General features: G+C 49.2%; 1 protein-coding gene across 6 annotated transcripts in view; it reads right to left on the bottom strand.

The window, feature by feature from the left end:
- NF1 (neurofibromin 1) overlaps window positions 1–27,818 on the bottom strand; it is a 2,008,692-nt gene that overhangs the window by 1,095,911 nt on the left and 884,963 nt on the right. For all 6 annotated transcript variants that reach the window (XM_086954827.1, XM_086954826.1, XM_086954830.1 and 3 more), the window contains exons 21-22: window positions 27,386–27,525; window positions 26,788–26,910 (exon numbers count right to left, since the gene is read on the bottom strand). In XM_086954827.1, the coding sequence (XP_086810953.1) occupies window positions 26,788–26,910; window positions 27,386–27,525 (263 nt within the window). The remainder of the gene's footprint in view (window positions 1–26,787; window positions 26,911–27,385; window positions 27,526–27,818) is intronic.

Here is a 27,818-nt window from a genome sequence, read left to right as displayed (position 1 = left end):
AAACTGTTGACATAGTGTGTTCTCTGGTGTAGGCCAACTGGTCTAACCAAGGCTCTCTTACTGCTGAAAGAGACCTTGCACCACCTCTGGATAGGGGCGCCATTAGTCTTCTGGTAGGCATCGTCGGCTGAGTTTGTCCACCCTGGCATTTAGGAAATCTGCCAGGTGCCGAACCACCAGGAATATGCCCTGCTGTTCCAGCCATGTCCAGAGATGCAGGGCTCTTGACGACCCCACCCTCCCGTGTTTGTTGCAGTACCAGATGGCTCTGGTGTTGTCAGTGAACTCCTTAATTTCCCTTAATTGAAAGAAAAAATATTTTCAATGGCAAGCTAATCATTTGGAGCTCCAGCAAGTTGTTTTGGAGTCCGGATTCCGCCAGAGAACAGAGTCCACTGATTTGCAATTCTCCCAGGTGGCCTCCCTCTCCCAGGAGTGACACATCTGTCACTACTGTGTGATCTGGTAGGGGAAGGAAGAGGGGTGTGTGTCTCTAACCCAATTGCGGTTGGTCAGCCACGACTGCAGATCCTGCGCAACACCCTCTGAGATCTGGACCGTTTAGGAGATGCTGCACCCACAGGAACTTCAGGTCTCACTCCACAGCTTGCATATGCCATCTGGCATGTCTCTAGCAAGAAGCAGGAGGCCATGAGGCCCAGTAGCCTCAGAGTTGGTCTCACCGAAACCCAGGATAGAGGCTGAAATATCAGTATCATAGGCTGAATATCCTGGAACCGCCGGTCGAGGTGGGATAAACCAAAAACTGCACTGTGTCCAGAATAGTTTTGATGAAAGGACGCGTCTAAGCGGGAATCCTGTGCAACTTTGGCACATTGATAGTTAACCCCTGTGAGTGCAGAAGGTTCAACATAGTCTGGAGGTGGAAACAACAGCCTGGGGCGAGCCTGCCTTCAGAAGCCAGTCGTCAAGGTAGGGGAGAGACTGGCATCCCTGACCTCCGCAGATGAGCTGCAACCACAGCCATCACTTTGGTGAACATCCAAAGGGCCCTGGTAAGGTCAAAAGGAAGCACGGTGAACTGAGAGTACATGTGGCCTAATGTAAACCACAAATTGTGCCGGTGGACAGGCAGGACAGGAATATGAAAATAAGCGTACTGCAGATCCAACACTACTATACAGTCTCCTGGGTCCAGGGCAGACCAGACCCGAGCCAACGTGAGCATTTTGAATTTCTCCTTTTTGAGGAAGAGATTGAGAGTTTGGAGTCGGAGGACAGGACAAAGGCCCTTGTCCTTTTTGGGAACCAGAAAGTAGCAGGAATAATGACCACAGTCTACTTCTGGCACCGGAACCCGCTCTAGGACTCCCTTGGCCAACAGAGCCGTGAACTCCTCAGCGAGAACAGACAGATGATCCTTGGTCAGCCGATCGTGGGATGGTGGCATGGGGAGGGGAAGTCCTAAAAGGGAATGAGTAACCCCTTCGGACAATCTGCAAAACGCACCTGTACGATATTATGGACTGCCAGTGGGGCAGGTGATGGCAAATCCTACCACCAACTTGATGCCCATGCTAATAAAGGGGCAGACTAGGAGGGTTAGGCTACTGTACATTACAGTGGCTGGGCAGGAACTGGCATGATTGCAAGCCCTGTCCATAGCTGTGAAAGGCAGACTGAGATGTACGTGGGGGCATCAGAGAGGCGTAAGGACCTAACCGTAGCACAAGAATCCTTAAAGCACTCGAGCTCCGAACCTGCCTGGTCTCCAAAGAGAATGGTGCAATCGAAGGGCATGTACATATGGGAAGCTTGGTTACCCCTAAAGTAGCCAGTCATCCTCAGTTAGGCATGGCGCCCAAGGGCCACCGTTGTCGAAACCGCTCTGACTGGCGACTCGGGTCGTGTCAAGTTTGCATCAACTAATGTACTTCGCCGCGTCTCTCCGTTGGTGACAGCTTGGTAGAGTACATCACCGGCTTCCTCCGGGAACAGTGGCAGCACTTGGGCAACCGTATCCCACAATGTGTTTATGGAAAATATCTTCTTCCCAAATGAGTCCAGTCTCTTGGATTCCCTATCTGGGAGAGTAGTAGTGAAAGCGCCTTTGGAGGTGGGGGCTTGCACCACCAAGCTCTCACTGGTAGAGTGTTGCGTGAGGAGGTTTGGGTGCCCAGGTGCAGGAAGGTGGAAGTGGGCAATCAGCCTATTCATAGGAGCCCTTGTGCTGCAATTGGAGCCCCTGTGCTGCACTTGTCAATGAGGGAGTCATTGAATGGGAGTAAGGGTTCTGACGTGGAGACTCCCAGTTGCAGCACCTCTGTCAAGCGATCGGTCTGGAGTGCCACAGTGGAGTAGGGGGAGAAAGCAGACCAGTATCTGGAGACGTATCAAGGTCACTGGCCTCACCCAGGTCCTCACATCAGTTCACACTATGGTCTACCTCTTAAGGCTGGCATTCTAAAGTGTCCAGTGACCCCTCCCAGTCTTCCCCGAGGCCTAGTTGATGAAAATAAGCTCAAGCTCTGATATAGGAGGCAAAGCTCCAGCCAGTGTTGGAGCTGGCATCGTGCATTGCCCATCTGGCTTCATGACTGAGTAAGGGATGACAATGGGGGTGGTGCTTTTGGGGCACCAGAGGCCCAGAGAGAATCGGGACCAGCACTCTTGAAAGTCACGATGGCACGACCAGCGTCGGACTGAATTCAGGAATGGATGCCTGGGGCCCAACTGGAGCCAGGGCAAGAGCCACAGGATGGAACCAGATGGGGCCCCAAATTAAACTGGGGGGCGCAAAGGCGCGTTGACTGGGTTGGGCAGCCTAAATGATGTGAATGGCTTCATATAATTCTTTCATTTGGGCTGGGGTTGCACCGGCCTTTGGAAATTCAGGGAGGCGCTGAGCCGGCCCAGGCTCCAAGGAAGATGTATAACATGGAGAGGCTTCCTCGTCTTGTAGCTCTAGAGTAAGTTAAAGAATACTTTGACTTATTGCTCTTCTTTTTATGCCACCTATCCAAATGTCCCAAGGACTTCGAATGGGACGAGGGGGACTTTGGGTTCTGCCAACAATGGGACCTTCACCTCGACCAAGATCTTAACTTCCACAGAGTCGCATGCCGGGCTGCTAGCAGCTTCAGGTACTGCTCCCTCAAAGCCTTTGGCGACATGACCCGGCAATCGGAACATGACATGCTGTCCTGGTTAAGCTCGAGACAACAAAGACACACAGGGTGCGGGTCCGTCATGGACATCGGTCGGTGACAGGGTCCGCAGGGCTTAAAACCAGACTTGTGCGACAGCATCCTCCACATACTAGGAGGTAACCCTCAAAAAAGAGTTGATAAAACATCGAAATAAGCCTGTTGAGCAAGTTACTTACCTTCGGTAACGATATATCTGTAAGAAACATTAGTTAGTGATCAATTAATTATCTTAGATTTACCCCAGGCGTCAAACTGGATCCGGAAAGTTTATTTATTTATATATATTTTATAGAGCGCTTGGTTACACCAGCAAGTGTGTCCCCGCGCTAGTTGCTGCAGCTGCTTCAATAGAGTCGAGGCATGATTGCAAGAGTGTCATTAGTCCGAGCACTTTTCTTTGGGGAACAGGACTGTTTTAAGATATTTTCGGAAGATGAGCTCAGAGGTTTCCAGACGCAGCAGTCTTTCTGGCAGCTTATTCCATATCCTAGCAGTCATGACTCTAAAAGATTTTCCACCCATTCTAGCTCTTTTAAATTTCGGGACCTGCACCTATCCGGTGCCACAGGATCTTAGTTGGCGGGTAGGCTCGTACTGCTTCAGAAGGCTATGCAGATACCTGGGGCCTTTCCCATTGAGGATACGGTGTCCGACACAGAGGGCCTTAAAAGTCACCCGTTCCCTAATCGGGAGCCAGTGAAGGGTCCTCAGTGCTTTTTGTGCTCATGCCCTTCTGGGCAGTTGTAGGATCAAGCGGGCAGCTGCATTTTGTATGCGTTGTAGGTAGTCTCAGGAAGCATTTTACGCTGGCCCCTAGATCTAGTACATTTCCGTAGTCCAGCCTGGATATTATCTAGGCATGGACCAGGGTCTGGCGTAGTGGCATGGTCATGAGGTCCAATGTTTTCCTAAAGACCCGTAGCATGCCAAAGCAAGTGCTGCCACTTGTTTGGTCTGGTGGTCGAAGGATATGTTTTTATCTAGCCAGACGCCTAGGTTCTTCACTTGATTGCTGGGTGTAGGCAATTCACCCAGTTCGTCCGGCCACCAGGCTGAGGTCCACACTGATGGGGATTTGCCTACGATCAGTACCTCCGTCTTATTCCCATTAAGTCGGAGGCAGTTGTCTGCCATCCACTTGGACAACTCCTGTAGGCAGATCGCGAAGTTGGTGGCACATTACTCCTCTGGTTGCGTCAAGGTCACAATCAGTTGCGTTTCGTCAGCGTACGACACTATCTCAACCCCAAATTTGTCTGTGATCTCTCCGACTGGGGCCACATACAGATTGAATAGGGTGGGGGGCTGAGACTGGAGCCTTGTGGCACTCCCTGTTTGAGTTTTATTTCTTTGGACCTAAAATGTCCCTGTGCGACCTGGAAGCTGCGGCCTGTTAAAAATGATTCAAGCCACTCCCATGCTTTCCCTTTCACGCCCCCCTTTTTAAGACACTGTAGCAGTGTGTGATGCGCTACAGTGTCAAAAGCGGCACTGAGATCGAGGAGAATCAGTGCCGCCATCTGGCCTTCATCTGCATATCTTTGTAGTGCTTCCGTTGAAGACAGCAGGGCCGACTAGGTTGAGTGAAAGGCGCGGAATCCCGACTGTGAGGGGTGGAGCAGTCCATTAGTCTCAGCAAAAGCAGAGAATTGTTCATTGACTGCTTTCTCGGCAATCTTGGCAAAGTACGGGTGAAGGGAGATGGGCCGTAGATTTTCCAGTTTCTCTAAACTAATGTTAGGTTTTTTTCTCAACGGAAGGACTATTGCTTTCTTCCATGAGATAGGTACTTGTCCTGATTCGAAGGAGAGAGCAAGTAAGTGACTGATATAGCCCTCCAGAGTGGGTATGCTGCCATATAGTCTTTTTGGAGGCGCTGGATCACTCGGTGATCCTGATTTAATGCTTCCTGCTATGTGGCATATTGTTTCCTGTGACGGTACTAGAAATGCCGAGAGGCAATTTCTATCCTGTGTGGTCAAGGGAATTTCCGTCTTCCCATCACCTACTCTAGCTGCCTCCGGAAAAGCAGCGTAGATTTTACCTACTTTACTAGCAAAGAACTCTGCAACTTGATTGCAGGTTTTTACTGATCCATTTATAGGGGCTGCTGAGGGGGCGAGATCTGCTAGTTCCCTATATACTAGAAACATTTCCTTCATGGAGTTGTCGGCATCCTTGATTCTAGTACAATGACAGGTTTTTCTAGTTTTCCGGATAAGGGCGTGGTACTCCTTTAAGCCCTTCTTATATTCCGCTCTCTCTGTCTCAGAGAAACAACTCCGACATTTTCTCTTTTTTCATTTCGCTTTTTGTTCTCGCAGTTCAGTGTTGAACCAGGGGGCAGATTTGGATTTCCTCACTGGAGCATTCCGAGTCCAAGGTCTGTGTAGTCTAGCGCTTTTTGGATTCGCATGTCTAATGCTTCGCAGGCGGAATCTATTCCCTCACCCTCGGGAGGGCCTCCCGATATTTTTTTTTATTGAATGTCTCTGTGGAAAACTTTGCCCATTTCCTGCGTTTATGTAAGGTACCGGTCCCATTCTGAGGTCCATTATCCGGGACCGCTACACGAAAAGAGACTAGGAAATGGTCTGACCAAATCATAGGAGTTGGGGGCGCTACGGTTATGGTGTCCCAGTTAGCGTAGATAGGGTCCAGAAGATGACCTTGGCAATGAGTGGGCATTTCTGATTTTAGCAGCATCTGTATGCCTGCCAGCTCTTGTCCAATTTCCTGAGCTTCCGCGTTCGAAGTGTCGTCAAAATGATAGTTAAAGTTCCCTAGGAGGAGGAGTCTCTCATATTTGAGGGCAGAAAGCGTGAGGGTTTCCATCAGTTGAGTAGCAAAACTGACTCCAAGCCCAGGGGGACGATATATTAAAAATCCCTTGAGACAATACCCCTGGGGCACAGAGATGGAGAAAAACCCTGTCTCGCTGTTTGCAATTTCCATCTCTTCTAGGGTGCAGGCCAGATCTTGTTTGTGTATTATCGAGATTCCTCCCCCCTTCGCCTTCCTCCTGTCTATTCTCTTTATATCATATCCCGGTGGGAGGGCAGCCCGCACATCTGGTGCCGATGTGGTGTTAAGCCACGTCTACGTAAGGAATAGTGCATCCACCTGATCGTCCGTCAGGTAGTCATATATTTCCATTTTATGTTTCCCTAGGGAACGGCAGTTTAAAAGGGCGCGATTTAATATCTTTCCCTTACACCTAGTCCCAAGTTGTCTCTTGACTGCGAAGGGACAGTGCTCACATTTTTTGTCTCCATTCTTAATGATTATGCGGTGTAGACAGGTGTTATCCATGGGAGGACATAAGTTTCTCAGATATAGGGAGCTATAGTGTTTCCGGAAACTGAAACCCCCTGGCCCCGGTCGGTCATGGACGGGCACAGACGGGCTTGCCTTTGGCGCGCCCGCTGCGCTCGTCCGCTGCGCCTCCGACCAAGGTCAGGCATTTAAGGCAGAAGTGGAAGAGGGTGGGAGGGGCCAGGCAGCTGGAGCGCTCCCCTTACACCTCCTCCAAGATGGCGGCTGTTTGCTCGGTTTCTGCCCCGTAGCAGCACCTTAATCGGCTGCGGGGGGGGGTCAGCAGAGGTCTATGGGCACTGGGTGTGAATCGCGTGCACAAGTAACCAACAGTTTTAAAAAGCTAAAAGTCCCAAAATCGACAATCAGCCAACACAATAATTGAAACAACATGCCTCTTTACCTCCTGGCTTTCCGCCTCAAGAGGGAAGAGTTTTTCAAGCATTAACACTGCGCAAAGTAAATGACGTTTTTATATGCTCGCCAGAGGGCGGGAGGGGCCAGGCTGCTGGAGCGCTCCCCTTACACCTCCCCCAAGATGCTCGGTTTCTGCCCCGTAGCAGCACCTTAATCGGCTGGGAGGGGGGTGGGGGGGCACCGGGTGTGAAGCACGTGCACACCAACCAACAGTTTTAAAAAGCTAAAAGTCCCAAAATCGACAATCAGCCAACAGAATAATTAAAACAACGTGCCTCTTTACCTCCCGGCTTTCTGCCTCAAGAGGGAAGAGTTTTCAAGCATTAACACTGCGCAAAGTAAATGACGTTTTTATATGCTCGCCAGTAGTATCCCTGCTCCTTGGCAGCTGTCGTTGTTGGGCTCAGCGTATGTCGTTGGTGTCGTAGTTGCCGATATGACATTGCTGGAGCTACTTAGACACGCCCACGCACGCTGACGTCCGTTCTGTACATGACTCTCCGCGCCAGGAATGCAAAGCCATGCACGATACTGACCACTGGTGCATTGAAACTAGGGTCCTAAAAGGGATGACCTTAACCCTAGAAATCAGTTCGCAGAACAGGGAGGATGGGTGGGGCGGTAAGGAATCTATCACTAACTAATGTTTCTTACAGATATATCATTACCTAAGGTAAGTAACTTGTTATGTTATGTTATGTTATATTAATTTATTATGCGCACAGCGACTCCAGCTAAGGAGCATCCCGGCGCAGAGACAAGGAGAAACATAACACAACAGGAAAGGATAAGACCTAAAAGGGATAACTAAAACAGGAATGTTTTAATGGCTCTCCGAAAAGACAACAGGTCATCAAGCAGACGGATTTCAACTGGGAGGGTGTTCCAAATTAGTGCAGCTTTCACCCTGAAAGAACGACCCCCCATCCTGCTGAGCCTGAATCTGGGGACAACAGCAAGGGCCTGACCTTGAGATCGAAGGTTGCCGGTGGGAACATAGGAGGAGATACAGTTAGACAAAATTTCAGGGCCTATACCTCTTAGGATTTTAAAGGTCAAACAAAGGACCTTAAAAAGAATACGCTTCCTAACAGGGAGCCAATGCAGGGAGCGGAGGACATTAACCACCGGGCAGAATCTAGGTAGGCCAACAATGGCCCTAGCTGCGGCGTTTTGAACCCGCTGCAGACGAGTTAACTCAGCCTGGTTAGCCCCAGCCAGAAGAGAGCTAGCGTAGTCCAGGCGAGAGATGATAGTTGCCTGGACTACAAGCTGTCTGGTTGGGGCGTCAAAGAATTTAAGAACAGGTCTTACACCTCTTAACAGTCCAAAGCAACAGGCTGCAGTTTTTTTGGTATGCCCTACAAAGGTGAGACCCGCGTCCAACCAGACCCCTAGATTTTTCGCCTCCGAAACCGGGGTCGGAGTAGGGCCCAGCTCAGAAGGCCACCACTGATCGCCCCAAAGCTCTACTCCCTTCCCGACAACCATTACCTCCATTTTCGTGGCATTAAGCTGGAGACAGTTTCCTGTCAACCAGCTAGCCACCGCCTTCAGTCCAGACTGAAACCTGGGGGCATCTTGTTCCGCATCCCCGCTGAGAGTAACCGCCAGCTGTGTGTCATCGGCATATGAGACCAGAGTAAGGCCCCACAGCCTAGCGACATCAGCCAGCGGTCTCACGTATAGATTGAACAACGTGGGACTCAGCGAGGACCCCTGCTGAACCCCCATGGCCAGAGGCTGGAACCTGGACTTGAAGGGAGGGATGGCAACACACAGAAGGAACGGTTGTCCAGGAAGGAGCGGAACCATTGCAGCGCCTGGCCACCAATGCCAATCTCCTCGAGCCGATGCAGGAGGATGCTGTGAGATACAGTGTCGAAGGCGGCGCTGAGGTCTAACAAAATCAGCGCCGCCGTCTGACCAGCATCCAACCTCGCACGGAGATGTTCCACCATCACAAGAAGGGCGGTTTCCGTGCTGTGGCCAGCACAGAAGCCATTTTGTGTGGGATCGAGGGCATTGGTCCGGGCTAGATGTTCCGACAGGGCCAGATTGACATGGGCCTCTGTCAGCTTTGCTGGCCAGGGTAGCAGCGAGATGGGACGATAGCTTTCCGGCTTAGACGGGTCCAAGGAGGGTTTTTTAATGATCGGAGACACCACCGCCTGTTTCCATCTAGTTGGAACTACTCCCGACTCCAGGGAGAGGTTGACAAGGGAACGTACAACAGGGCGTCCCATAAAGGTCTGATCTCGGAAGAGAGCAGGTCTCACTGGATCAGATGGGGACCCAGATTTAACATGCAAAGCAAGTTTGTCAAATCCATCCGAGGTGAGAGGGGGGAAAGAGAGCAGGGTGATCTGATGAGGTGTCACATTGGAGCTACCCAACACGGTCCCAGTGCTAGGGAATGTCCGATATATAGCTTGGACTTTTCCCAAGAAATAGGAAGCAAGGGATTCGCAGTGTGCGACAGAGCTCCCAGCCGTAGAGGTAACCCGCTTTGACATAAGATCTTTGACCGCCTTGAAGATGGCCTTCGACGGGTTGGTGCTGTTCCGGAATTCTTCGGCATAGAAGGCCGCTCGAGCACGGCATATGGCCCGATGATAGAGCTTGACGGACGCGGCATATGCAGCTTTTAACTCAGCCCCATATGTCTTCCGCCAAGCCCTCTCCGCCCGTCTACAGGCTCCTTTCAAGGCGCGCAGAGCGCCATCAAACCAGGAACTCGACTCTCGAGGATTGATCTTCGTCGATACAATAGGTATCAGGGCGTCCAGAGCCCTAGTGAGCCAAGAACAAAAGAGGTCATACCCCTCCTCTACGTTGTTCAATGGACCCAAGGGTTCCACTGACAGAAGATGATGGAAATCTTCCAGCCTGAGTTTATTCCAGGGTCTCCTAGGTACCCGTCTAGCTGAGGAGGTAGAGGTGGTAGCTGATATAGGACAACAGATGGACACCAGAAAATGGTCAGACCATTCTACAGGAGTGATCGTCATGACTTTAGCCTCTGTCAAATTGGTGAAGAAAGGGTCAAGAATATGCCCCCCAGAATGAGTAGGCTGGGAGACCAGCTGGGAAAGTTGGAAAGCCTCTAAGTCCAGAGAAATACTACGAGTTGTCAGACTGGAAGGTGTGTCGAAGTGCAGATTTAAATCGCCCAGAATGGAGAAATTGGCACAGTCAGTGATCAAGGTGCCAACAATATCCGGGAAGGCATTCCTGAACGCCACGTCACTGCCCGGCGGACGATACACCACCATCCCAGAGAGTGTAAATTCTGGGCTGACAGACTTTAAAAGAGGCACTTTCACAGCCAGCAATCTTGAGACCGTTCCACACACAAGGAAAGCTGGACCTCACTGTAAGGGCTATTTCCCCCCCCCCTCTAGATAATCTATTCAAGGTGTACATAGAGTAGCCAGGGGGGCATACTAGATTGGGAATGGCAGTGTCAGCTTCCTGAAGCCACGTTCCAGTTATGGCAAAGATGTCCGGGGCTTCATTTTCAATCAGATCGTACACATTCTGCTGATGTTTCAGGATCGACCTGACATTTAGATTCATAATCCGCAGAGAGGAAGGAAAGCCCCTACTGTGGTGGGCGACAGAAGGAGAATTCCGGGAGAGAGGTAGCGGGGGCTCAAGTACCAAGCCATTGCAGGGGCAACGGTACGGACCACATAGAGGATGGACAGGCGGTAGAGTACAACTACAGCTCACCTTACCGATAGAATACAAGCTCTCCCTAGAAAAAGTCCGCATGACGATACTAGCAGGGTAACCCAGAGCCCGCCACGTCCCGCACGGCATTAGCGCGGACGGGCGCAGACGGGCAGGACTCTGGCACGACTCCGGCCACGCGAGGACACGCCCGCTGCGCGATCCCGCTGCGCTAGGGGAGGAGCATTAAATACGCGTTCCCCCGCTGGCGCATGCGCAATGAAGCGCTGTCAGGTCTAATGCCACACTCACCCCAAACCAAGATGTCCGCCTCCCCAGGAACCAACCCGCCAAGCGGCGGAGCGGGACACAATTATTGTGCAAGTGAGGGGAAATTGAGAGCGAGGGTCTGAGCGACCAGAAAGAATAAAATGCAAATCAGGTATTTAAAATCCTCTGAGCAGCAAGCGCCGTCACGCTCCTGTCGGCAGTGCGCTCCTGGTCAGGGGAGAGAGATCGGGGACTCGCGTTAAATACGCGTTCCCCCGCTGGCGCATGCGCAATGAAGCGCTGTCAGGTCTAATGCCACACTCACCCCAAACCAAGATGTCCGCCTCCCCAGGAACCAATCCGCCAAGCGGCGGTGCGGGACACAATTATTGTGCAAGTGAGGGGAAATTGAGAGCGAGGGTCTGAGCGACCAGAAAGAATAAAATGCAAATCAGGTATTTAAAATCCGCTGAGCAGCAAGCGCAGTCACGCTCCTGTCGGCAGTGCGCTCCTTGTCAGGGGAGAGAGATCGGGGACTCGCGTTAAATACGCGTTCCCCCGCTGGCGCATGCGCAATGAAGCGCTGTCAGGTCTAATGCCACACTCACCCCAAACCAAGATGTCCGCCTCCCCAGGAACCAACCCGCCAAGCGGCGGTGCGGGACACAATTATTGTGCAAGTGAGGGGAAATTGAGAGCGAGGGTCTGAGCGACCAGAAAGAATAAAATGCAAATCAGGTATTTAAAATCCGCTGAGCAGCAAGCGCTGTCACTCTCCTGTCGGCAGTGCGCTCCTTGTCAGGGGAGAGAGATCGGGGACTCGCGTTAAATACGCGTTCCCCCGCTGGCGCATGCGCAATGAAGCGCTGTCAGGTCTAATGCCACACTCACCCCAAACCAAGATGTCCGCCTCCCCAGGAACCAACCCGCCAAGCGGTGGTGCGGGACACAATTATTGTGCAAGTGAGGGGAAATTGAGAGCGAGGGTCTGATCGACCAGAAAGAATAAAATGCAAATCAGGTATTTAAAATCCGCTGAGCAGCAAGCGCCGTCACGCTCCTGTCGGCAGTGCGCTCCTTGTCAGGGGAGAGAGATCGGGGACTCGCGTTAAATACGCGTTCCCCCGCTGGCGCATGCGCAATGAAGCGCTGTCAGGTCTAATGCCACACTCACCCCAAACCAAGATGTCCGCCTCCCCAGGAACCAACCCGCCAAGCGGCGGTGCGGGACACAATTATTGTGCAAGTGAGGGGAAATTGAGAGCGAGGGTCTGAGCGACCAGAAAGAATAAAATGCAAATCAGGTATTTAAAATCCGCTGAGTAGCAAGCGCCGTCACGCTCCTGTCGGCAGTGCGCTCCTTGTCAGGGGATCTTACCTTAGAATAGATAACCCAACAATACCAACACCGGTGGTGGGTCTGCAAACCAAGATCACACCAGAAAGTCACGGAGAACACAACGGCCAAATGAGCCGTCTCTCCGGACTGGACTGTTAAGGTAATAAAGCTTAGTAAACGTGTGCAGCGAGGCACACATGGCTGCTTGACAGACGTCATGCAGGGGGACACCACGTCCCAATTCACAAGTCGCTGCTGTCGCCTTGGTAGAATGGGTGCGCAACCCCAACGGAGGTTCCTTCTTAGCAAGAGAATAACAGGCCTCGATACACAACATGACCCAGCGGGAGATAGTCTTTGTGTACAGCCTGCCTTTCTTGGCCTCAACATTGCCAACAAAGAGCTGGTCATCCACCAGGAACTGTTGTGTGCAATTGAAGTAGAATGAGAGTGCACGATTTGGGTCCAGACGGTGGAGCCTCTCTTCCTCTCTGGAAGGGTGTGGAGGTGGAAAGAAAGTGGACAAGGTGATAGTTTGCCCGATGTAGAAGGCAGGAACAACCTTTGGCAAGAAGGAAGGACGAGTGCAGAGCTCAACCTTGAACAGGCAGAAAAGGAGGTTTACAGGAAAGAGCATGGAGTTAACTCACGCGCCTAGCGGAGGTGATGGCAACCAGGAAAGCAGTCTTCAAAATCAATAACCGAAGAGGACAGTTGTGAAGTGGCTCAAAAGGAGAGCACATCAAATAAGTAAGAAGTAGATTCAAGTCCCACTGTGACATAACAAACCGAATAGGAGGGGAAAAAGTGTGTAATGCCTTTGAGAAGGAAAATGCTACTTACCAGTATGCATCTGTTCTTGGCATGTAGAGCTGCAGAGTTATACAAAGTTGCATAGATCGCCATCTAGTGTTGGGCCCGGATGTTTGCACTTGTTTACGTCCTGAAAAGTATTTGGAAGTCACGAGATAGGCGACTCCTCCTTTGGATCACATTGCGCATGGGCATCGGCTCCATCCTTAGATTGTTTTTCGCCAGCAGGGAAATGATGGAGCTTTGTTAGAAAACAGGAAGGATGTCCATGTAAGCTTTATCTAATTAAGATAATACTGGAACAGATAAAGTTAGCCGGGGAGGCGGGTGGGCGTGTGTAACTCTGCAGCTCTACATGCCAAGAACAGATGCATACTGGTAAGTAGCATTTTCCGTTCGAGTTATATGAGCAGCAGATTAGACACTGTTGCATAGATTATATAGCAGTACCCTCTCTTAGCGGCGACCACCAGTATCTGTTGCAGTAGTTTGAAATCGTGTTTTGAGTACAGAATGGCCCACAGTAGCTTGTTGTTTAGTTTGCACATCTACATAATAGTGTTTTGCGAATGTGTGCGGTGTAGACCATGTAGCTGCTTTGCAGATATCATCTAAGGGAATGTTCCCTAAAAAAGCCAGTGAAGCCCCTATCTTTCTTGTGGAGTGGGCTTTAGGAAGAACTGATAATGTACGTTAGCTTTGTGGTAGCAAATATGTATGCATTTGACAATTCACCTAGGTATCCCAGATTTTGATACGGGGTTACCTTTGTTTGGTGGTGAGAAAGACACAAAAAGCTGTTTGGTTTTGCAAAAGGGTTGTGTTCTCTCAATGTAGTCAAGCAATACTCTTGACATCTAAGGTATGAAGAGCTCTTTCTGCAACTGTTTGTGGCTGCGAGAAAATTACAGGTAGTTCCACAGATTGATTGAGATAGAAGGAAGAAATGACTTTAGGAAGGAATTTAGGATTAGGTCGGAGAACAACCTTATTATGATGCATCTGCAGAAAAGGTTCCTGAATGGTTAGTGCTTGTAGTTCACTGACTCTTCGTAGAGAGGTAATTGCTACTAGGAAAACAACTTTCCATGTAAAGTATTGTAGCTCACATTTATGTAAAGGTTAAAAGGGAGGTCCTCGAGGAAGCGATACAGTCTTTGGAAGCGGACTTCACGATTGACTAGGTTCGGTCAGCCATCCACTCATTACAATCTGGAAAGGCAGGGGGACCCAATGGGATACCCATTGATATATACAAACGTGCGTATGACCAGTTAGCCCCTCACCTACTGGCGATGTATCTTAATAGCCTGAAGTCAGGGGAACTGCCGCGAGACCAACGTATGGCCAACCATAGTCCTGATACCTAAACTAGATAAGCCCCTAGACGAATGTTCCTCGTACCGTCCCATATCCCTACTCAATGCTGAAGCCAAAATCCTGGCCAAATTGATTACTTCCTGGCTAACACCTCATCTTAGTACTCTAATCCACCTGGACCAATCTGGGTTTATGCCCAACAGAAGCACCGCACTTAACTTGCAGTGATAGTCCGCAAGCAGTGTATACAAGAGCCTGCAGTACTCCTAGCTCTGGATGCTCGCATGGCGTTCGATATGGTGGAATAGTCATATTTGTTTGCGGTTCTTAGGCATTTGGGGTTTGGTCCCAAATTCTGTGCCTGGGTGAAGTTGCTTTATTCACACCCCCTGGCACACGTGGTGGCTAACGGTCACATTTCCAGGGATTTCGCACTGAGCCGGGGAACGCATCAAGGCTGTCTGCTGTCCCCCCTGCTTTTTGCGTTGGCATTGGAACAGCTGGCAGCCTGGATCCCATGATTAAGGGGTTGAACTGGATGGCGTCTTGGGAAGATCGCATCTCATTGTATGCGGATGACGTACTTCTATATTTGACTTCCCCTAGGCGGTCTCTCATAGTGCTGCTGGATATCTTTAAAATCTTTGGGCGCGCATCTGGCTATACCATCAACTGGTCTAAATCTGTCTTGTTTGTTCTTAATGGACCTGCCCTGCTGCTTCTGGAGGACTGCCCCTTACGGGTTACGGAAGATTCCTTTAAGTACCTGGGTGTGTGGATGACGCCAAATCAGGAAGCTTTCATTAGTAAAAATTTAGAACCCCCCCTGGAGCGATTCCGGAAGGATGTGCAGCACTGGCATGCCCTGCCTCTGACCCTGCTGGGCAAGGCGGCCCTCTATAAAATGACAGTTCCTCTGCTGCTATACATCCTTGAAAATACCCCTTTCTCAGTCCCCTTGAAATATTTCACAACTGTAAACACATTGGTCTCAGGCCTGCTCTGGGGTAATAAACCGGCGCGCATATCCCATGGCAAGTTAGTCAGGGGTTGGTACGACGGAGGTATAGCTCTGCCGGATATACAGCTATATTACTGGGCGGCGCACTTGAAAATCATTAACCAATGCTTCACACACCCCAAACGGAGCCGGCATTTCAGGCAGACAGATTTGAATTGGGTGAGGCGGGAGTTCTCCCTGCACTATATGACAGGAGAGGCACCTCTTCCATCTTGGGCCCCACGGCACACATGGTAGGTATTTGGTACAAAGCCCAGGGTCGCCTTAAGTGTAAAGATGTTATAACTCAAATGACGCCGCTCTGGTGTGCACAGCAGCTGGGTAAACTTTGTAATAGCAAAGGATTCAAGGTCTGGGACACGATTGGCATTTCCACAGTAGGTGACTTATGGAAACAAGGTGCAATAATATCATTTGATCAACTCCAAGAACAGTATGACCTAGCGCCCACCCAAAGGTTCAGAAACCTCCAGATTAGTCATGCATTGCTGTCTGTCTTCCCACCTGGCACTGAAGTGCCTGAATCCACACCTTTAGAGGACCAGCTACTTACAGAACATATGCTCAAAAAAGTGACCTCCTGCACATATCGTAAAATAATTAACTTGCCGGACCCAACACTTAAATTGCGACACAGTTGGTCCACTGACGTAGGAGACTTCGATGAGGCGGACTGGCAGACGGCACTGTCCTCTCCGCGGTAGGTAGCCATACCCACCAGATTGCACCTGGTGCAGCTAAAAATACTCCACAGGATGTACTACAATCGGGTCACTCTGCAAAACATGGGGAGGGCTGAACACCGTCTCTGCCTGCGGGGTTGTGGAGAGGAAGGAACTTTTTTTTCACACTATATGGCAGTGTCCTGAGATAGCGACGTACTGAGCCAGGGTCATGAGAACTGTCTCACAGGTAGTGAAGGACTCCGTAACACCTGAACCGAGATGTTGCCTGCTGAACGTATGGGACCCAAACGACCTTTCCCAACCTGCTCAGGACTGGGCGACGCTGGGGATAATGTATGCAAAAAGGAACATAGCCAAATATTGGGGAACAGTGGAGGTACCGGTGTTTATTGACTGGTGCAGGGATCTTGATGCAGCGATGCTGGCCGAGAAAGTGGTGTACTCGAACCAAGGGTGTGCTCGTAAGTGGGGCAAAATCTGGGGGTCCTGGAACGAATATAGGGTTTTTTATATGATCTACCGTCTGAGGCTGAAGATGACTGATTAGAGGGGCTGGGGACACTGAGCTGGGTGATAAGACGCATGAATTTCTGAAGTTTTTTATCACTGTAATGTCTGCTGTAATGCTGTTGATTAAGAGGTACAATCGACATAACTATATGCAATGTAAGTCTGAATTATGCCCTGCATTTGTTCTTAATAAAAACTGTTTTAAAAAAAAGGGAGGTTCCATTAACCTTGTGAGAACGATGTTTAAATTCCACACAGGTGAAGGTGGTGCTCTGGGAGGAATTATTCTTTTGAGGCCTTCCATAAAGGCTTTTATGGCAGATACTCTGAAAAGTGATAGATGCAGTGTATTTTGTAGATATGCTGCCATGGCAGCAAGATGCAGTCTTATAGATGTGTAGGCGCACTTACATCTTTGGAGGTGTAATAAGTAGCCTATGATGTGTTGGATAGACACATCTAGGGGATGGAAGATGTTGTTATGACAATATATTACAAAACGTTTCCACTTGGCTGCATAGAATGCTCTAGTGGTGGGACGTCTAGCTTCTTTAATGACGTCCATACAGTTAGGGGGTAGGTTAAGGTAACCGAATTCTAGGACCTCAGAAGCCAGATTGCAAGATTGAGCTGAGTTGGGTCCGGGTGTCTGATCTCTCCATAGTTCTGGGTTAAGAGGCGTGGAGATAGGTATAGCTTTTGGTGCGGTACTACAGAAAGATCCAGCAATGTGGTGTACCAGGGTTGTCTGGCCCAAGTTGGAGCAACTAGAATTAGGGTTAGGAAATGTTGTTGTAGTTTGCGTACCAATAGTGGAATGAGTGAGAAAGGTGGAAAAGCATACGCAAATCTGCCTGACCAGTTTATCCATATCGCAATTGCCTTTGGACAGTGGGTGTGGATATCAGGCGGCGAAATTGGGCATTTGGTGTTTTCGTGGGTGGCGAAGAGATTTGTCTGAGGTTGTCCCCACAGCTGAAAGAACAGTTGAAGAACTTGTGGATGAAGTTCCCACTCGTGGATCTGTTGTGTCTGATGGTTCAACAGATCGGCTATGGGGTTTTGTACCAACACGTTGGGCTAAGAGGAAAATGTTCTGAGGTATAGCCCACCTCCATATGTTCTGTGCTAGCGTAGAGAGTTGCAGAGAATGTGTACCGCCTTGTTTTTGTATGTAGTACATGGCTGTCATGTTGTCCGAGTGGACTAAGACAGCCTTGCCTGATATTTGCTTTTGGAATGCTTGTAAGGCAAGAAATATGGTTAGTAACTCCAGGTGGTTGATGTGGAGTAACTTTTGTTGTGGTGTCCACCTGCCCTGCATGGTGTCTCAGTAGGTAAGCTCCCCAGCGGGAGAGCGATGCGTCTGCTGTCATGACTATTTGAGAAACCGGCTCTAGGAACGGTCGTCCTTTGGAAAGATTTTTGGTGTTCCACCACTGCAGAGAGCGGTGAGTACGACCGTCCACCAACACTAGATCTGGTAACTGACCTTGAGCCTGGTTCCATTGCCGTGCTATGCAGTCTTGAAGGGGACGCATCTTGAATCTTGCCTGAGGCACTATGAATATGCAAGAGGCCATCATCCCTATAAGTAGCTGGAAGAGTGTTCCGGTTGAAATTTTGTTAGAAGAGCTTGCATGTTTGCTATTCTGACAGGAGGGGCATAAGCTAGCGCTTTTGAGGTGTTTATTGCGTCACCTAGGTATTGTTGTATTTGGGACGGTTGAAGGTGGGACTTGGTATGGTTTACTGTGAACCCCAGGTCGTGGAGTAATTGGATTGTTGCATGAGTGTGTTGTACACACTGGCTGCATGAGCTGGCTTTTATGAGCCAGTCGTCGAGATATGGGAAGACGTGAATATGCGGTCTTCTTAAGTGTGCTGCCACCACTGCTAGGCACTTGGTAAACACTTGTGGTGCTGTTGTGACTGCGAAAGGGAGTACTTTGAATTGATAGTGCTGACCATCCACTACAAATCTGAGATACTTCCTGTGAGAGGTGTGAATGGGAATGAGGAAATAGGCCTCCTTGAGATCTAGTGTAGCAAGGAAGTCGTTTTGTGAAAGCAGAGGAAGGACCTGCTGGAGTGTGACCATGTGGAAGTGGTCTGATTGTATGTATAGGTTTAAGGGTCTGAGATCTAGAATAGGTCTTAGAGAGCCGTCCTTCTTTGGGATAAGAAAGTACAGGGAGTGAACTCCCTTGTTTTTTTGGTGCAGGGGAACTGGTTCTATTGCACTTTTTTCTAAGAGGGATATTACCTCTTGCTTTAGCAGTAACACATGTTCCTGTGACATTGGACGCTGTTTGGGTGGTATGTTTGGGGGAGGGGGTTTCGGGGGGGGGGGGGGGGGGGGGGGGGGGTAATGTTAGTTCCAGACAGTAACCCAATTGAATTATTTGTCGCACCCACCTGTCTGATGTGATGTTGGTCGAGACGGGAAGGAATTGCTGTAGTCTTCCCCCGACTGGAGTGGAATGGAATGTGGTGTGGGGGAAGTGGAGGGAAGTCATTGGGTAGGGGTGGAGGCAGAGCGTGAGTAGTTAGTTTTGCCTCTGCTTTTATTATTGTTACCCCTGTAACCACCTCTGTGGTAGCCCCTAGTGGAGGTGGATTGGGTAGGGGTTTTGAAAGAAGTGGAGGGGCTATCTGAGGAGTAGCCCCTGGTGGTGCTTCTGTAGGATGAGCGACGAAAGGAGCATCTGGGAGCTTGCGACTGCAAGGCTCCCATAGATTTAGTTGTGTCTGTATCCTTTTTCATTTTCTCCAGGGACACGTCAACATTAGGGCCAAATAGGTGTTGCTCATCGAATTGTTGATTGAGGTTGAACTCTGGACTTCAGGTTTGAAACCTGAAATACGTAGCCAGGCATGCCTACGCAAAAGGACACTGGTGTTAATTGCCCTTGAAACAGTATCTGCGGCATCTAGGGCGCAACGGACAGAGGTATTGGTGATAGTTTTACCTTTTTGTATGAGTTAATTGGCCCTATTTTTATATTTTCTGGGAGATGCTGCATTATGGATTCCAGCTCATCATAATGTGCCCTGTCATACCTTGCTAGCAGCGCTTGATTATTGGTGATGCACCATATGTTTGCTGTCTGTGATGCCGTTCTTTTGCCAGAGTCGTCTAGGAGTTTAGACTCATCTGGTGGGGGGGGGCCTCACCTGATATTTGGGAATTGGCCCTTTTTCGTGCATTGGAGACTACAAGGGAGTCTAGTGGTGCGGGCCTTTAATGTAGACGGCATCTGTAGGTGCAGCCTTATTCTTTTTTCTCGATCCGGGGGTTGAGGACTCTAGCCCTGACTGGATCTTTAAATACCTCTGGTGCATGCTTAATGACCCCCTTAAACATGGGTAGAATTGAGGTGGACCTTTGAGTGGTGTCCATGCGCAATGTGATCCAAAGGAGGAGTCACCTATCTTGTGACTTCCAAAGACTTTTCAGGACAAAAACAAGTGCAAACATCCGGGCCCAACACTAGATGGCGATCTATGTAACAGTGTGTAATCTGCAGCTCATGTGCCACCAACATCTATTTACAACAGGGGACTTGAAAAGAGAGGGCTGATCAGGGAGCCTGAGAAAGGCTGAAATCGCAGAAAGGTAGCCCTTAATAGTGCTCAGAGCAGAGCCCTGCTGGCCCAGAGAAAGAAGGAACAAAAGGACTTCTGAAAGAGGGACAGAAAGGGGATCCACAGTCTTTGCTGTGCACCATGCCACAAATTTGTTCCACCTGCAGGTGTATACCGATTCAGTGGAGTGACGCCTCCTTAATGCAAGCCTTCAGATTGCATGCCTTCAGTGTAACTTGAAAATTCCCTTAGATCACACGGCAATCACAGCCACCATCCTTTCCATTCAATCATACATTTGTATCAATGCCAAAATAGGACACCCCCACAGTTGTGGATGCAAGCACATCAAAGTTGAAGCTCCCAATTATAAGAAAATATTCAATTTTATTATCGTAATTAATATCAAAAATGTTAAAAACACAATAATAGGAATAAATCACATTGACAATCCCCCAACAATTATAAAAACATTAAAACCATCACTAAAGAGACATTGTTAGGTGCTTCATTGCGAAAACATCCCAAATCATTAATTTGTTAGGATCTATCAACACTGTTAGGCTAGTATCATCAATCCGAACACCATAGTCCCTCGAATTTAATCACAACAGAAGCGTTGACGCGTTTTGGTGGGCTGCATGCTATGCACCACCTTTATCAAGACAAGGGCAGTTGATTGTCTCTTTTCTTTTAAAACATTAAAAATTCAAATTATCTCTACGGTATCACTCCTTGGGCAAAATACTGCATGCGCTCCTTAAAAACGGATACAGTAATCCTTCTAGGCTGTGTTCATTCAAACGTGTGGTACATTAACAACTTCCTCTGTTCGTCTCATCAACCTGTCTAGGTATTAGTACTTAAACTATGAGCATTCGCTTCCGTAGTGAACAAACCTGCTGTTTAATTACAGCTACCCTCCTTGTATTTGATTTGCAGCAATCTATATTTTTATAGCGCATATGTCGTCCTCACTGTTCCAGTGACTCAATGCTGCGGGACACTGCTGGTTAAAAAAATCTGAGTAGTTTATTGATGCTTCGGTTTCCAATCACGGTAAACCTTATTTTCGAAGAAAAAAAATGCATGTAACGTCCAGTCTCGAGTTAAATTGATATCACAGACTTCAGGAGCCAAGTCAAATGGAATAAACTGTCGCCGCTTAATCTCCATGCATGTAGGTGGAGGCTGGACAGATTCGGATGGAGGACCGTCCTCTGCTGCTGCGACAGAAGATCCTCCAGAAGAGGCAGTCGGATCAGGGGATCCATGCTCATACTGAGTAGCTCGGGATACCAAACTCTTCCGAGCTCAGACCGGGCCCACAAGAATAACTTGGGCCTGGTTGTGCCTGATCTACCTCAGCACTCCGGGTTGAAAAGTTATATACGCGGAAAGGCGTACAATAGACCGCAGCTCTACTTGTGAAGAAAAGCATTGTAAAGCGAGTGCTGCCTTGGAAATTCCAACGCGCAGAAGAGAGGACATTGCACGTTCTCTTTGGTGGCCAATAGATCTAACCAAGGCTCTCCCCACTGCTGTAAGAGACCTTGCGACACATCCGTGTGAAGAAAAGCATTGTAAAGCGAGTGCTGCCTTGGAAATTCCAACGCGCAGAAGAGAGGACATTGCACGTTCTCTTTGGTGGCCAATAGATCTAACCAAGGCTCTCCCCACTGCTGTAAGAGACCTTGCGACACATCCGTGTGAAGACACCATTTGTGATCCATCATTCACCTGCGGCTGAGTTCGTCTGCTCTGGCGTTCAAGGAACTTGCCAAGTGTTGAAACGTCAAGGAAATGCCTTGACGTTCCAGCCATGTCCAGAGACGCAGAGCCTCCTGACATTGGGTCCACAAACCCATCCGCCCTGCTTGTTGCAATACCACATGGCGGTGGTGTTGTCTGTGAACACCTGCACTACTCTCCCCTTGACAGAGGGAAGTAATGCCTTCAGTGCAAGTAGGATCGCCTGGAGCACCAGAAAGTTGATATGGAGCCTAGACTCTGCTGGAGACCAGAGGCCTCTGATCTCCGCCTCTCCCATATGGCCACCCCATCCCAGGAGGGAAGCATCCGTCACCACAGTGCTCCGGTTGGGGAAGGGAGAGGGATCTGCCACTGACCCAATGTTGGTTCATGAGCCACCACTGTAACTGCTGTGCTGTCCCCTCCAACATCTGGACGAGCTCGGACAGGTCCCCCTGATGCTCTGCCCACTGGAACTTCAGGTCCCACTTTAGAGCTTGCATATATCATCTGGTATGATCAGCAGGATGCAGGAGGCCATGAGGCCCAGCAGCCTCAAGGTAATCCAGACCGAAACCCAGGACAAGGACCAAAAGAACGAAATCATAGCCCGAATGTCCAGGACTCGCTCCTCGGGAGGATAGACCCCGAATCTGCACCCTGTCCAGAACCGCTCGGTTGAAGAGTAGCTTCTGAGAGGGGATCATGTGTGACTTCGGCATGTTGGAGAACTCCAGCAAATGCAGGTCAGCTGTAGTCTGGAGGTGGGAGCCAACTGCCTGAGGCGAGCCCGCCTTCAACAACCAATCGTCGAGATAGGAGAATACTAAAACCCCTGATGGAAGTAACCGTCCTGCAAGTCCGACGCTACCATCCAGTCTTGCTGGTCTAGAGCAGACGAGATCTGAGCAAGTGTGAGCATCTTGAACTTCTCCTTCCGGAGGAAGCGATTGACAGTCCGAAGGTCTAAGATAGGACGCAGGCCCTTGTCCTTTGGAACCAGGAAGTAGTGGGAGTAACAACCACGACCTACTTCTGGCATTGGAACACGCTCAATGGCCCGCTTGGCCAAGAGGGCTGCAACTTCCTGCTGGAGAAGTGCAATGTGATCCCCCGACATGAGGTGGTACTAAGGTGGAATGGCTTGAGGGGTAGTCTCAAAGGGGAGGGAGCAACCCCTTCGTACTATCTGCAAAACCCACCTGTCCGTAGTGAGGGTGCACCAGTGAGGGAGGTAATGGCAAATCCTGCCTCCCACTGGTGTTTGGTGGGCCTGAAAGACCGGACTAGGAAGATTTGGAGGCAGGAGGTGGTAGACTGACCCGCCCGCTGGCCCCGTGACCCTCCTCTGGTGGGTCCCACGTCCGCAGCTGCGCTTAGATGAGACTGTTGCCTCACAGGCCTGTGGCTCTGAAAGGCAGAGGAGGAAGGAGAGCGCGTGGCCTAAGGACTTTATCGTAGCCCATGAGTCCTTAAAACTCTCCAACCCACTATCTGCTTGTCGCCAAAAAGGTGAGTGTCATCAAAGGGCATGTCTATCAGAGTGTTCTGTACAACCCCATAAAAGCCAGGCGTGTCGGCGTAACTCCACTGTCGTGGAAATCGCTCTGCCCAGTGAGTTGGCGGTGTCAAGGCCACAACTTGGCTGTGTCTCTCCCCTCAGCAATAGCCTGGGAGAGCACCGTCCGGGCCTCCTCCGGACACTGACGAAGCACCAGCGCAACCGTGTCCCACACAGAGTGGGAATAACGGCCCAAGGTGCAAGCAGTGTTCACAGACCGCAGCCCTGAACTGGCGGAAGTAAAACATTTCTTCCCAAACTGTTCCAGTTTCTTGGATTCCCTGTCGAGTGGTGCAGAAGGGAATGCGCTTGGGGACGCAGAGGCCTCGACAACCAAGCTCTCAGGGGTACGGCGTTGGGAGAGGAAAATGGGGTTGCCCGGGGCTGGCGTTTGGCAACGTTCTTATCCACAGGAGCCCCCGATTTGGGCTTGGACCAGGTGCCCAAAAGAAATTCCAAAATTGTGTCATTAAAGGGCAGCAGCGGCTCCGTAGAGGAAGACGCCGGCCGAAGCACTTCTGTCAGGACGTTAGCCCTGACAGCCACTGTTGAGAGCTCGAGATAGAGAGCCTCAGCTGCTCTACGCAACACCCCAGAATATGTACCACCTTCTTCCGTAGCCACGGTAGAATGAGACAGTGTGCCAGGTTCTGGAGTAAAATCCAGGTCACCTGCATCCTCCAATTCCTCTTCCCAGTCCGGGTCTAACTCGAACTGGGCTGCGAGAGGGTCCTCAGACCTCTCCTAGTCATCCCAACCTGCAGGGCAGGCGGAAAAGAGGGAGGCAGATGGAGAAAGGGATATAAAATTCCCCATCGGCTTAGGTATCGGCATCGATCGACACCGGTCCGGCGCAGTCTCCACATCGGGGTGATAGCTTCTGCCATGGAGCCAGCCGAAGCCGGTGGTGGTGCCATAGACGTCGATGTCGGTGAAGGTCGTACGAGGCCACCAGACATCGGCTGGGATCGATGCATGGATTTATGGGGGTCTTGCAACATCGAGACCGGAGTCGTCAGCAACGAAGAAGAGCAAGGACCCCTAGTCGGACCCGAAGGCGTTCCGGCGGGCCCGATAGGCCAAAAGGGCGGGCCATGGCTGACAAAGTCCTGTAGCTGGGCCGGAGTCACCGACGGACCCGGGAAAGGCGGGTAGGCCGTCGGTAACTGTGCAAACTCCACTGTAGTAGCAGCAGAGTGGCACCACCCGCAACCTCAGCCATGTTGCGCGACAGGCTAGGGGAAGGCGAAGAGCGACGACGCTTCTTCGACTTCTTGTGCTTCGCCTTACCTGACTCTGAGTGAGAAGACTTAGTCGAACGATGGGGGTGGCTCCGCTACCGGTCCCTCGACCTCCCACGGGACCGGGACCTTGAACTGCATGGAGCCGACTCCCAAGCCTCCAGCAACTTTCGGGACCGCTCCCACAAGGTTTTCAGAGCCATGGCATGGCATTCGGGGCACGACTCGGAGTCGTGGTCGTGCCCCAGGCAGTAGAGACACTTACAATGTGGGTTTGTCACCGACATCGTGTGGGGACAAGCCGCGCAAGACTTAAAACCGGGCACCCCTATACATCAGGAGTCAAAGACCCAAAAAACAGACACAAAAGTCCCAAAAATAACTCATTCAAAAAGTGACTGGGGATACCGCTCTCTCTGGATCTGCGCTTGCTGGCACGGAAAAAGAAAGACAGACTTCAGCACGCGTGGGCACGTCCCAGTAGCTCCAGCTACGTCATCTCGGCGACTACGATGCCAACAATGTACGCGGGGCCGCAAGAAGACGCCTGCCTACGTGCAGGGTTACTGCTGGCGAAAAGTTTCCGTATCCAGTCTGACGCCTGGGGGTAATTCTAAGGTAAGGAATCTATCACTAACGTGTTTCTTTCAGATAAAATACCAGAGGCATACCTCTTCTCTGGCTTCGCGCTGGCTGTTGCGGAAAGAAAAAGAACGAACGTCAGAGTGAATGGGCAACGTCACTTCCGGTGCAGGCGATGACAGACCCAATCAATGGCACCTACCAGCGCACAGGGGTCATGCTCGCGAAAAATCTTCCAGATCAAGTGTGACGCCTGGAACATTGAAAAGGTAAGGAATCTGCAGCTTGAAGTCTCTATCAGACATATAATATAACAACTTAAAACATAACAAGGAATCAAATTAATATAATGCTTTTAAATTCTTAACTGGAAAACTGCAACATGAAGTTGCTTCCCAAATCTGTCAAAATCTGTGAGTCTTTTCACTTGGAGTGATCTTGAGGCTGCGCCAAGTAAAACATACACTATTTACAGTTATTAGTGGCCATTAGTAACAGAGGTACCTCCATGACACTTAGTAAAACGCAGAGATTTGAAAAATGTCAATGAAAAAAATGTAAAATAAATCAAAGGACGATTTTTATACCACTCAAAACAAAGACCATTTGGCTGAGAAGGTCCACATGGATAGTGCCACAGCAACTATACTTCAGCTGTCAACTATGATGCGAGTTCACGTTTGCGCCATAAAAGCTATTAGGTCGTGGCTATGCCTTTTCCAAATGATTTAAAATGGTTCTGAGACACAGGCTGTACAGGAGCAGGACAGGGCATCTCAGGAGCCCCCATCACATAAAGCATACACTTTAACAAGCCTGCTCAGAATGTGCAGTAAGCCATTACCCAGGGTTCTATTTATCATTCATGGGAAGCATAATTACCTATTATTCCTTGTACTTTCACTTTCGGAGATGCCTTCCAACAGGACTACATAAGTTTTCTCATCATTACTACTGCCCATTCCTTTGCTGCCCAAAATGTCATGCCCACCTATTTATTCAAATGCAATCCTCTATAAACTAGTAGTTTATAGTAGTTCCTGATTAAAGGTCCATAGTTCAGAACCAAAACAGTTCAGTAGTTTGTTATGATTATTCAAACAAGGGATATCTAGCTCAATCCTACCCAGAGATCTGCATATTGAGGTATGGATTAAGAGTATACTTGCAAAAGGATTTTAAATGATCAGTCTAACCAAACTTGCACTTCTATACGTACTTCAACTGCATTCTTCTTTCATACTCATCTTCACTCTGCTCCGTAATTTCTTTTATTTGGGAAAAAACAGTGAATTTTGTTTTTATTCAACTGTTTGACAAGATGAATAAACTGACAGGACAAGAGATATAGTTGTTACTGTAGATCAATTCCCTCATACATAGAGCTGTCTCAATCTGTTCTCCTTAGCAACCAAGACGGTGATTATGATAATTGTCGCCAGGCCCCTAAGTCAGAACATTTTCTGCAAGTTGGTACCTTGAGTAATGTAAAACATTTACATAATTATAAACAAAAAAAAAGCTCACCTAAATTTCATCTCCTGGCAAAATGATAGATCATCTCGCCTTTCCATCATCACCTCTACCAGTTGGCAGAGTTTCGTTTTTATTTGGATCGCATGCACTAAATTTCCAAGAACACGAACATATCTGTATAGAAAACATAAAAGACTATCGGTGTGAAACTGAATAGTACGCATGTACAGCTCTAGCAAAAGTAAATGCTTACATCTTTAATAAACATTCTTGGCTTTCCAACTTTAAATTAAATATGGATATTTAATATCACCAATACAAATCTAAAACTAGCTCACTCTTATCTATTTAAACCATGAATGTATACAACAGATCGAATGTATTAGGGCAAAATAACGTAACAGACTGCCCACGATTATTTAATTCTTCCTCCATGTTGTTGAACCTTAAAATCTATTTTATTAGCAGTAACTCATGTACAATAACATAAAAATAATTTAAATATTGCAATTTGAAATGTCAAATATACCATCTGTATAGTCCATAAAACTGAGTAGGTAAACCATATTAAGAAAAAGAACTAAAAACGTACAGAAACAGATTAAATTAGTCATCATTTCACTAATATAGACAGAAGACTTGATCTTACCGGACCAGATTTAACATCATAGTCTCAATGCTGGCTTGTCCCAGATGCTCTGAGCTGCCTTCAGTATGGTTATCAAGTAGGTTCTTCATTATTGCAATTGTTTGCTCAACAAACTGGGTATTGATGTCATTCAACAGAACCTGTGAATAAGCACATTTGGCCATGAGCCATAGGAATTCTTAACTGTTTTTTCTTTTTTGGGGGGAAATGAAGCTGAGGAATTAAAGCGCAAATTACTTACCTTCAGTAACGATATATCTGTAAGAAACAGTTAGTATTAGATTCCTTACCTTAGAATATCCCCAGGCGTCAGACTGGATACGGAAACTTTTGTGTAGCAGTACCTTGCGCCTCAGTAGGCATCGTCTGCGGCTCCGCGTCTGTCGTTGGCACCGGGATGACGTCGCCGGAGTACTTAGACGCCGCCCTCGCG

Source organism: Lissotriton vulgaris, chromosome 2_1 (assembly GCF_964263255.1).
Source record: "Lissotriton vulgaris chromosome 2_1, aLisVul1.2, whole genome shotgun sequence".
In the NCBI taxonomy this organism is placed as follows: Eukaryota; Metazoa; Chordata; class Amphibia; order Caudata; family Salamandridae; genus Lissotriton; species Lissotriton vulgaris.
Note: the sequence above shows the minus strand (reverse complement) of the source record. Positions and strands in the feature narration are given on the sequence as shown.